We start from the raw sequence: 12,436 nt of genomic DNA, 5'->3' as shown, positions 1-12,436 counted from the left end.
TAACTGCTCAGGTACCAGGAATGGTGCTTTATTAAAAAAATACATGATATAATGTTTTTTTCATACAAATAACAAAGTATTGTAAAGAAAAACAGAATAAGTATTAGAACATTAAAATAAATTACGAAATCCATTTACGTAAGAACAAAAAAGCAGTCTGTTACGAAAATTTAGAAAGAAGACGCGTACTTAAGAAATTTCTAATTAGATTTGAGTAATATAGTAGGAGTGTACAGATTACAGAGTAAGAACAGATTTAATAAGAAAGAGGACTAAGTTAATATTTACTTCCTACATTAAATAAAACGATTACTTTATGAAATTATTCACTAGTCTTACTTAGTATATTAGCCTTAACTAATATTTTAGTTGTTTAAGCAGCAAAGAGCGATCACTAAATGATTGACTATTTAATTATTTTCATGTTTCTATGTATCTAAGGAAAAAATAATATGGATAAAGAGATCATATTTTTGTTTTTTTTTACGTTCTATATCCTGACACCCCCTATAAGGGGAACATCGTAAATTCAGAGTTTCTTAGGTTTTAGGCTTAATTGCTTTGCAATACATGGATTTTACTATTAAAAAGTAATAATGCAACTCTCTCGGTCCAATATGTGTCAAAATTACGAAATCTCCAAAGAGAGGATATCAAAATAAAATTAATATTTGAGGAATAATCAATTTGCGGGTAAAAGATATTACATTGGAATTTCCAAATATTGACTTAATGATAAATGATAACATATTAATATCAAGCAAATACGCAACTACATAAACTTAGTGTTTAGTTAAAGTCCCTGTCAGGGAAGACGGCGGGGGCGACCAGGGTCCACACGTACAGACCCACGCACATCCACGAGGACGTGATCTTAATCCACATTGACGCGACGTTTTCCTTCGACAGCTGCGAGCTTGGGCTGGAAAATAAATAGAATGATTAAAATGTCATTGTCTCAGAAATATAAGATCATAATGTTGTATATACTTTTTTGAATGAATTATTTTGTATAGAAAAGGGCGCAAATAAATAAGAATGGGAACTGATGTTAAATTAGATACGTCTATAATAAATAATTTATGTTTACGCGAATGTTAGACATTAAAATAAAACTATTTTATGCATATTGCGGATAATCCCCAAAATTGTTATTGTTGTATTTTAAAATAATATCAAGATTCAAGATAATCTTTAAATTATAGCATTCCAGCTCTGGTATTAAAATTAGGATGAGGCTGGCGAAAGTCGCCGTTTCGTATAAAACGTAGAGCGGCGGAATTATCCACCGTACGTTTGGGGAGTAGGAAGAAAGCGCCGAACGAGATCAGGAACAAACCATTCCCGCTAGCAGATTGATCTGAGCCGCCCGCCCTGTGTTAGGGAGGCGTTTCAATATTGCCGTAATGGTTTTCCCTGCCTGTTGTTAAAAGCGACTAAAAGGAGGCTATTGGGCGTAGCAATCGGGAATGTGCGGCCTCCATGCGATAAACGGTGCGATTTTAAGAAGCACGGCGGTACGGTATCATACTACTACCCTAGCACTAAAACAAGGATATCTAAGCTCGAACAGCGTCCTGCGATGGCAGGACATCCTGTTCGATGTACAGTACAGTACAACGGCATTGTGCAGGGAGGGGTCTGGCCAATTCGGATACATTCACGACCTCAGGAACAGTCCCACAAAGACTGAAGTACACACAGAAGTAGGCCACCATGGTTGTATTTGGTATGCTGGCATGTGTATATTTTTTTAGACGTCATTTAGGCGACATTTGGTTCCGAAGGCTGGTGAATTCGACATAACCATCTCCCGGTCTTGGCAAGGTCCATAAGATAGATAGTACTGCCGGTCAAAAATAAATTGCCGTAAAGACGCGATACTCACTTATACCAGTTGGTGAGTGTCATCATGATGTAGAGCGTGGCGAGCGCGAACACGAGGTGGAAGAAGGTCCAGGAGTAGGCGACGCCGTCGCCCTCGTTGTCGAACACCTTGGGCTCCTCGCCGCGGCCCGCCTCGCCGCCGTCAGCGCCCTCTATACAATCATACCCTGCGCTCAGCGAGCATACCATGCACCACAGTTAACATCTTAAACGTACATCCCTAATGCAAAACGAACTGCTGTGGATTCTAAATATACCATATTTCTAATGAATACAGAAGCAATATTTAAATTGGCCGAGAATTAATAAAAATAGGATTACCGTATCTCCTTAAGTTAGTCTATATTATAATAATAATAAATATACAGTACGCGCCTTGTGCATTAATATGATTAACAATATCTATAGTTGTATAATAAAAAAAAACTTTTTACTTTATAATATCCGTACGATAGACGTCAAGGCTCACGGACACTAGGCGATGTAGAAAATAGATCTCGTTAGTTTCCTTAATGCTCAAAACTAATGAAGTTGCGCGGGTACTCTATACTCGAGTTTTTAATTCGATGGAGTAACTTGACAAATGAAGTGGTGTCAGAGATACAGGAATTTTAATAGTTTTGAGACAAATATCGATATCTCAATATCGTGATTTCCAAATATATTGTAAATTATTACAAATATATAAATTGATAAAATGTAATACACCCACTGTGGTGCCACCGTATAGTGAATAAAATCGCGCATTTATTTTCGTAACAACGAACTAATTCCACGGAATGAGTGAATGAAATTTGTAGTACTAAAATTAATTGTACATAGATAAAAATTAGAGTTTTGGAGGTATTAATGTAATTCTAGCTAATTGCCTTTTTAATAATAAAATATGTTAAGCCGTTTTGTTTTGTCGATAGGATCAGCATTAAAGTTATCAAGCTAAATTAAAACTCGAGTATAAAGACTACTGCGCTGAATATAATAATTACAGCATATTATTTATAAACATACAGCACAAACTATCAGTGTATTTGACATATATTGATAAAAAATTATCAGCGTTACAACTTTAAAAAGATTTTCATTGATTTGTGGAACTAGTAAACTTTTGATCGAAATAAACACGACAATGGCACAATCTAAATACGTAGGTTCCTATTATGTCTACTAATTGGTGAGTTATTCGAGCTAACTGGACATTTATGTCTAACAGAAATATTATGTCGAAATAAGATGGCGATGTTGAATAAAAATAGCTTTTCCTTATGCTCATTACGTTATTTGTTTGTTGAAGGTTTTGTTTCGGCACGGAATGGGCGGACATTCGCACGCGGCTGTCCTAATTACATATACATATATAATAATTTTGACATATTATGTATGTTAGACTGAATATGGAATTTGAAAGAATTACTCCCCTGCATTGTACAATAGAATACTTTATGCAACGCTAGGTACTGTTTGAAAATAAAATAAAAAATCAATGTAACCTGAATTTGCCTTAGAAGTTTTTAAAGTCGAATTCGATTCTTTTCCAACTGAAAGCCAGAAGACATCTTAGTTTTGCAGTGTTATATTTCATGGAAACCACATCAATTAGTCGCCTGTCGATAATTTTCGAAACTAGGTAATAAATTATATTGATCGTATGCAACTGGATTCATCTAACGATACGCAGCTCTATTGCTGATTACACTATATTTTACATGAAATTAGTGATACTACACCTACTAACTACATACAATACATAAACATACACACATACCTTACAAAGATACACTACAAACCATGAAATGTCTATGAGGTGTAGACATGGGTAACTAAGGGTCTAAGAATGTTTTGTATGACATTACCTTCATTAGCAATGAGCCCTCCTTGGCCTTACAGCGCACCGCCGCCGCACGTCACACCGCAAGGAATGCACAATACGCGTTAGTTATCTTATAGTCATATATAATATATTAACAAATCATGCAAGTGGACACCATAACATAAAATATATAAAAAAAGTTAATGTTTCTGCCAAACTCAACCATATGTCCCAAATATAACAAGGTGCCACATCCTAGCCATTTACTTATTCAAAGAAAAACTAATGCAACAATTTTAGCAGACTTAAAGTGATTCTCAAATTGGGTTGGTGTGTTTTTGTCATCTTTGAGACATACAGCGTTAAAAATATTAATAATCACCTGCGGATCCCTCCTTAGCGAGGATGTGCTCAGACATAGTTATCTTGGAGGAGGATGACGCGGTACGGATGCTCGAGTACAACACGCTGCACGCCCAAATGCACAGCCCAATGATCGACTGCTTGTCGAAGGATGACTGTCGACCGTAAACAATCTATTAGTAGAATGTCGTCTCATGTGTGGACATGATAGGAGTGCTAACTACACGTCACCTTATGTTTAAATAAAAATAGTTTCGTTAAGGTGACAAATAGGGTGTTTGACTTATTTTTAGTTAAAACTTTTATAAAATATGTACATCGTATAAATTCTAGACGAGAAGAAATCTGGTAAAAAGTATACAAGTTATATAAGCCATTGAAATTAGGTAGTAGGGGAGAGTGTAAAAAAACAGAAAAGGGACAACATACTTGCATGTGACGTTAGTGGGCATTATAATGCGTGCGAAAGAAAGAGATTGAGCGATATTCCCACTCCATACCCACTCCTGCACGTAGCAATATTTGAAATTTAAATTACTGCCTCATTTCTTATCGAATTTTAATGCTGTTTCACAGGATTTCTTTTTTGTACTAATCGTTGTTACATATTAAAAAATGCACAAAATGAAACATATTCAAATACCCTATTTTAAAGCAAACCCATTTTAGTTTCATTAGGTACAGTGAAGAACTTGATTATACATCTGTAATATCGGAATAATGAATGGTTGCAAACATTACTTATATAAAAAATATTATGATTATTGATTATGAGACATAGAAGCAATAGAAGATACCAAAACAGGAATCTAGGAAGTAAGCGGTAGTGAACATCCTTATTTCAGAAATGTAAACAATTATCTACTTGCATATTGATTAGATTCATAGTATTTAGGGTAATACTGAAACTTTTTATGGAATTACAGAACAGCAAGCATGATACACCATAATATAGATCTTATTCTCACATTTGTGGGACAGAATTAACAAGGTCTAATAAGGATTACTTGAGAATGTAGATATCCATTGATATTTACTAAAGTAGGGTAATGAATAAAGATTTCAAATTTTCAATATTAACAAACATAGTGAGGATATATAATGTAGTGTATGTGAATAATATATAGTAAACACAGTGACCTTCACATGGACAATTCAAGCTATTCCACAGTACATACCCAGTACATTACTCCATTTGGTTCCTGAATGCATATTTACAACACAACAACATATAATACTTGTAACAATCAAGTTTAAACAGATTTAGACTATATTTAGACTACAGCCAATTCTGTGATAATTTAAAAAAAATGGAAATATATTTTCATATGCTAAATAACATCTTCGAAGTTACCCTAATAACTACCTCCCAATTCTAATCCCTAGCAATTTCTTATAAGGCCAGTAACACACACATGTTTCTTCAACATTCAAGAGCAGCTGAAATCATTAACCAAAGCAATAATTAGAAAATTCAATCTGACCTGGGCGGATCCGCCGGTGATGCTGTTACATTCGCCGGGCGCGTTGGAGAGCGCGGACCAGGTGAGGTACATGACGTACAGCGCCACCACCGACGACTGCAGCAGCCCCGAGCGCGGCTGGTGCTCCTGCACCGACGGCAGGATCGAGACCGCACTCGCACCCACCACCAGGATCAGGTTGAACGATATAAAGAACTTCGACAGGTCACAGCCGCTGGGCTGGGGAAGAAATTTGAAAGTCACATGTTATGTCTGTCACAGCGGCGTCCGTGTATACAATCTTTTTAAAGAAAAGAGACACTGCAGAATAAAAGTATGATCTATTTTCTTAACCAACTAAAACGCCTGTGTGCACGCTAAAGGAGAGTGCCTAAATGTGTTCCACCTATTAAAGTGGGTGTATGACCTTATAAAATTATCCATAATTTATTAAGTATTTTAGAAACTATTTATTTTATTTACTCTTGGCAGGTTTCTCATATTTGTACCGATGTTATTTCTTTTCTTTATTTGCACTATTTCTTTATCATCTGAATGATAACCATGTCGAGTATTTATTTTAGAATTGACTCATTGCTGAGTCAATACTATATAATAAAAGTGTTCTTTATGTGAATAATACGACTGGTTTTTTACGATGATATATTTGTAATTGATAAGTAATTTTAGTAGGCAGTAGTAGATCTTGTCTTAATATGAACCGAAGGCTGGCAATTAGGGTCCCACATTCCTTTGTATGGATTATTTCAAAGTCTTTACTGATACGTAGGAGGCTATTAGAAAAACTGAGCTAATAATTTTTGCTATATGCAAGTATAAGTGTGTTAATAGTATAATATAGTATCAGCCCTGTATTATATACTCTCCCACTGTTGGGCCGGGCTGTGGAACAGGCCTCCTCTACTACTGATAAGTGTGTTAATCCGATTATATAATATTGTAGTTAGGTAGGGGTAGCTGGAAGATGAACAGTCATTGAATACAGTTGGCCATATTGACTCACCTTAGTGTAGTACACATACAGAAGCACGATGCCTGTGAGTGTCAGTGCGAAGCAGGTGAGCATCGCGAGCAGCAGTGCTGCGTACCAACCACGAGACTGCGATTCTTCGTAGTTTGCTGAAGAGAAACATTGCAACGATGTGTATTTAACAATAATATTATAATGTAGTCTATAAATTTTATAAACTGGTTTATGTAGGACTAGTGAACATTCATTGAAATTGGTTAGGCGGTTTCGGATATTAGCATGTACGAAAGAAGATTTGCATAAAAGATAAACATTCAAATTCTTAACTTCCCCCATTGAGTTTTCAAAAAAATCTTTAATAGAAATTTTGTCCTGACAGCTACTAACACAATAAAAAAGGAATTAGTTAAAATGTTGAAGCCATTCTCTAGTGATGCTCTTATATATGTGCAGCAATATATAATTTTTTATTTGTATATAGAGTGGCGTAAACGATATCACGTTTTTTTTCACACGTAGTTCAGTTCATAATATTATACGACGATTTGCAATATTTGATAAATAAAGTTATTCCAAGATAAGCAAAAATAGATAAGTAAAAAAATATAAATATAATTATTAAAATTTAAAGTGTTTTGTTTTTATTATAAAGAAATAACTCAAATACTTACAAACCCATCTCTCGGCCCAAGTGTGTGCAAAGTCAATAATCAGAATAAGTTGTATGATTATGAAACAGAAGCCCCCAATCATACCAAACACCATCCATGTAGATGCAAATTGCCCCTCAGGTATGAAGAAAGCACCAATAATGCCACCAATCACCAGCAAATACTTGATTCCCCAAAAACTAAAATAAGATATGGAATAATTAGATTCAGTAGAAATAAGACATAATTAGACAAATAACACTTTTTAGGCACACTATAAACAACATCATTTTGTCATTTATATAAATTATTATCTTCAATAATTTAAGTTAAAAAGGTTAAAGTAAAAAATTACCCATTTTGTACACCAGCTCTTGGATCCTTAGATGACTTGACACCAATCATTATAAGAGCCATTAGTAGGAAGAAGAGACATGCTGCAAAACAAATCCTGGAACAAACAGTGCAGTGTTGTTAATATATACACTATGCATTGAGCACATCATGAAAACCAAGATAAAATTGTTTAGATTCACTATACTGCCATGCTAAGCTCAAAAGCGGTATCTCAAAAAAAATCAGTCACGATTTTGATGTCATTACATAGCTTCAAGAAATATCCATCCAATGATTTTACCTAAATAAAAGTATCTTGTTTAGAACTTGTTGAAGAAACTTTAAAAGTGTTACTCTATCTCAGTTTTACATACAAAACAATAAAACTTTATTTACAATACTTCGATCATCTCGAAATAAGGTTTCACTGACATACCGCTTTAGCACTTAGCATGGCAGTATAAATAGTAAAACTATAGGTATTTTAAATTTATTGTTTTTCACCCATTAATATAGGACAATCATTAAGTTACTGGTTCCTGATTGAGTTCTTATAATAGCAAAAACACATCTGATATTGTTATGAATATTATATGATCAGTATAAGGTACTGGTTTGAATTAGTTTGTGAACTTACCGGTATACCGCTAGATAGCCAACAGCTTGATCACAATCCACCTTCAGATTTCCTGGTATTAAATGTGTTGAATTTGCACAAAATGGAACCTACAACACACAATATTCAAGGTATTAAATGTTTTTTTTTTTTGCACACATAAAACAAATCTACTTGTTACTATAATCATTAAACATAGCAAGTTCATTTAAGTGACTCATACTAGTAAGTGGTAAAACACATTTGGTAGGTTTACCTTTTTCAATTCGTCATGTAATCCTGGTGCGAGAGTTATGCAGGCGGCGATCATGACGAGCAGAAGCATTACGGCGTACATGAGCCGTGTGGAGGTCGAGTTTGCGCACGTCGGGCAAGCAGAGCAGCACAGAGAGCATGCTGCACTTCCACAGCAACATGCCAGCTGCAAAATTATTGTTATACCAGTTCTACAATGTAAGACTTTAATTAAAAATACTGATCAATGATAATTATAAATAATATAAATGATTCCCTATCTACTTTTGCCTTTCTCAGCCTCTGCTTACTCCTTCTAAATCACAGAATTGATTTTGATGTTACAAAACCATTTTTTCAAAATTTAACATACTTACTTATAATTATTTACCAGATAAATATGTTGACTATTCTAGACATTTGATGTGGACTAACATTTTCATTACACTGTGTAAAACTTAAGGTATTATTAAATAAACATGAATAAAATATATAACTCAGGGTGAACATATTTTTTTTAAAATCTGGGAGATTTATAGAATACATAAAAGTAGGTAAAAGAAAAACTCTTTGCTCAAATGTTTGTTTCTGTATCACACCATAATAAATCTTCAGATTCAAAATTTTATAACTGAAATTTATGTAACAAAGATGGAAAATTAGGGGCAGATGGACATAGGATGGAATAGGTAGCTCAAAGTACAGGTAGGTGTAGCAAGAAATATAACAGGTCGAAGTAGATCTAAGTCAACACAACCAAAGTTGTAGCCTCAGATAGTAATAAATAAATTATATTTGATTCCTTCCTAACTAAATTTCGGCCACGGTGGCTAATCTTAATGAAGATCAGTCAAGTACACAAGACATATTATATTGCACGAGTGTGTGCACAATACACAGGTACACTCCCTGTTCCTTCACTCTCGTAGTCCAGCGACACTGCAATCCAACATGACCAGAGAGAGAATAGGCTCAGGACCCAATGGCTTTACAGTTTCTGAGGCATGGGGATATCACACTGCCTACTTTTTGACATCGAGTTGTGACAGTAAATTTTTTTAAGATGGAAAAACACAGTCACAATTATTTTGGCCCGACCTTGGACCCTGGCATGGTAGTCATACTCATACCGTGTATAATTACAACTATGCCACAAACGCAGTCATAATTAAATTATATAACAGACGTAAAATAAAATATTTGAATATTAGGAACTTTACAATGCATATAAATTGCACACACATGAAGCCAGGATGGGCTCTAGTTGTTAATAAATTGAATTATTGCTTTATTCCAATGAGACCTTCAAGGCTACTTTATAAACACAAGAATAGAACAATTCTAAGTTTTATCAATAGTTCCTAATAAATAGATTTTAATCATATAAATATAAATTTATAAGAGTATGTAGGTCAATAACAATATATAAACTTCTTTAATGATGTTTATAGAGCAACCATGCCGAGGTAAACGTTCACATTAATTATGTCGGGACTTTTAAGGGGAGTGATAGAGGTGAGATGTAGTATAAATATGCGTAAGTAATGAAATAAAGAAAGACAATATAATTTAGATGTCAGAAAATTCTAAATTGTCGGAATGTAGCTCAATATTCCTCCTGTAATACCTTTGTTATATTCCGTAAAAATACTTAGTAGTAATATATCATCATTAAATATGTTTTCGAAGTATTGTCATAGCCAATCCTTGTTATTTTCCTTCTTTGTTCCTTCTTAATACCATAAGATAAAAACAATTTACTCACCTGTGCTGCAGAACAAAGTCCTAGCACAGCACCCATAATGATCCTAGTCTAAACCTTATGAGCAAAACTAATATCCGTAATTTTTGTTTCGCAATAACTAATTAATTTGTGGATAGAAATCAATAAAATATAAAAGTATTGTGAGTTAGAGTGACAAACAGTGACAAACAAATATGTAAGTATAACCTGCAGTGTTGCCAGGGCCCTTGTGTCGTAAATTACGTTTTGTTTCCTGAAATGTTACATTTTTGCTGCAAAAGTTACATTATTGTTTTTTTTTTTAATTTACGTGTTTTTGGGCAAGCATTTCTGTAGATACGAAACCGCGAACCGCGGGAACCTGCGAAGTAGAAAACGTGCGCGCGCATACTCAAGCAAAATCAAGTTTTAATATATCCAAGATACGTTTCATTTGGCATGGTGAGCAATCTCTGAGTGTGATATGGAGTGAATTACTTTTAGACCCGCCAGTTTTAGATGCGTTCAAATTGGATGCCTTGAATTGAAATGCGTTGGTAAACTGTTTACAATAAAAATTTTGTATTACAAATCTTGTTGTTCTCAAAAGTTACGAAAATTGCCTTAAATATAAAAATTACTTACATGTTACGCGAGGGGGTCAAAAGTAACGAAAAATGTAAGAAATGTAACCTTCTGGCAACACTGATAACCTGGTTCATTAAAGAAACGAATCTAAAATGGTGGCATTTATCATGTTCTCTCGCTTGTACACTAGTGCCGTCTATACTCACTCACGCGCGTACCGTAGACAGAAAAATAATCTGTCTTGATTTACTTTGACGCTGTCTTGAGGCGCTCAGTGATTTTTGTTATGAATTTATTATAACTTTCTATTATTTATCCATTGCTACTTGTTTGTTATTGTTGTTGAGTTTTGTGTAAGTTGAAAATGAAGAAATGTGAGGAGTGAACCCCTACTATTTGATGATCTTGATGAAGGACCGTCTCATAGGCAGTATTCATAAATTAGTAAAAAGCAATATTAATAATCATTTTATGATTGAATGCTAATTAAATATTATTAGGTAATAAAAAAAAAGTCTTGGACCTGAAAATATATATGCCAATTGTACTATCTGTCAACATAAGTACCAACTGCCATTTTAGATTGATTTCTTTAAAAATGCATCGGCTAAAACTTTATAAACCTTATAAAAAAATTGATTCATCGAATGACAGTAACTGTCGGACAATCCGGCCTAAATTGTGCAGGGTAGAAGTGGGGAAAAACTTGGATTATGATAGCTCATAGTGCCAAAGTTATGTCTGTGAATTTATATAAACAAAATTATGATTTATCCTAAAAAATTATACTATTGGTCAGAAAAAAGAAAAGGGATGCTCGACGTAAATATTATTTTTATTTTATTACATAGTAAACAGAGACCAATAAACTAGAATAGTAACTAAAACTCCCGTCAAGCCGAACGCATGCAGCGTTTTTTTCTTTGAATTCTTTTACTTGTGTTATAAGTAAAGTTAGGAAAAAATATCACAGGAGAAAATAAGTTTTGGAATTTGGAAAAAATATGTTAGAAAAGTTGGTTACGGGATAATATACAATTTAATATGATTTGATAATAGTTACAATATAAACTATATTTTTCTGAAATTACACTAATTTTATTTAATTTAAATAAAATACAAAAAACCGCAATAGAATCCTGAAAATTTGTTTAATTTCAATGGCTTACATTCGCGTAAACATAAGAAATCACTATATTTTTCTGTTTTTATATACAATAAATACCTACCTATGTTTATAACGGAGAGGCCGGGCTTGTATACCCGAAATGCTATTCTAAATTCAGAAACATACTTAATTTAGATTCTGAACAACGGATTATCGAGTCACATCCTTCGTAAATTTAGAAATATTCTCAAATTTCACTATTCAACTCGATGTTATAAAGAAAGATAAACCACCTAGGATAAGCAAAATTTAGGAAAAACAGCAAAATTCAACTTTATTCCAAGATTTCCAACAATTAAATAAAGTAATTACAAACATCTTTTTTGGCCGTTCGTTCATTATTTGAAATTAAAAAGAAATAAACCAAAGTAGAGGGATGGTTTCAAACACATAAAAACATTTAGATATGACGTACCTATTTCAAATATTAGCTGGGTAAATACTTAATCATAATATGAAATGTTTAATAAAACTTCCACTTAATTATTTTTGATACAAACTGAATACCCGCTCACTTCGACACTGACCGGTTGTCTGCGTTATGATCGTCTAGGTTTAATTCACGCAGAGTTTCACGGACCCGAACCAGCAGTCTTAGCCTAGCGGTTCC

At 33.9% G+C, this 12,436-nt stretch overlaps 1 protein-coding gene across 3 annotated transcripts; it reads right to left on the bottom strand.

The window, feature by feature from the left end:
- LOC115451415 (probable serine incorporator) lies at positions 1 to 10,331 on the bottom strand. 3 transcript variants are annotated; one of them, XM_030179715.2, is made up of 11 exons: positions 10,113 to 10,331; positions 8,370 to 8,534; positions 8,135 to 8,223; positions 7,517 to 7,612; positions 7,183 to 7,361; positions 6,545 to 6,660; positions 5,542 to 5,760; positions 4,077 to 4,212; positions 3,738 to 3,764; positions 1,889 to 2,039; positions 1 to 922 (listed from the first exon to the last, which is right to left on the bottom strand). In XM_030179715.2, the coding sequence occupies exons 1-11, from the start codon at positions 10,146 to 10,148 to the stop codon at positions 790 to 792; spliced, it is 1,347 nt and encodes a 448-aa protein (XP_030035575.1). In that variant the 5' UTR covers positions 10,149 to 10,331; the 3' UTR covers positions 1 to 789. The 3 variants fall into 3 exon arrangements, with proteins under 3 accessions (XP_030035575.1, XP_030035578.1, XP_030035579.1); XM_030179718.2 differs by lacking the exon at positions 3,738 to 3,764 and having other exon boundaries at positions 1,889 to 2,054; XM_030179719.2 differs by lacking the exon at positions 3,738 to 3,764.
- Between the last annotated feature and the right edge of the window lie 2,105 nt (positions 10,332 to 12,436).

The sequence above is a fragment of the Manduca sexta genome, chromosome 28 (genome assembly GCF_014839805.1).
Source record: "Manduca sexta isolate Smith_Timp_Sample1 chromosome 28, JHU_Msex_v1.0, whole genome shotgun sequence".
Classification (NCBI taxonomy): Eukaryota; Metazoa; Arthropoda; class Insecta; order Lepidoptera; family Sphingidae; genus Manduca; species Manduca sexta.
This window is presented reverse-complemented; position numbering and strand designations above follow the sequence as displayed.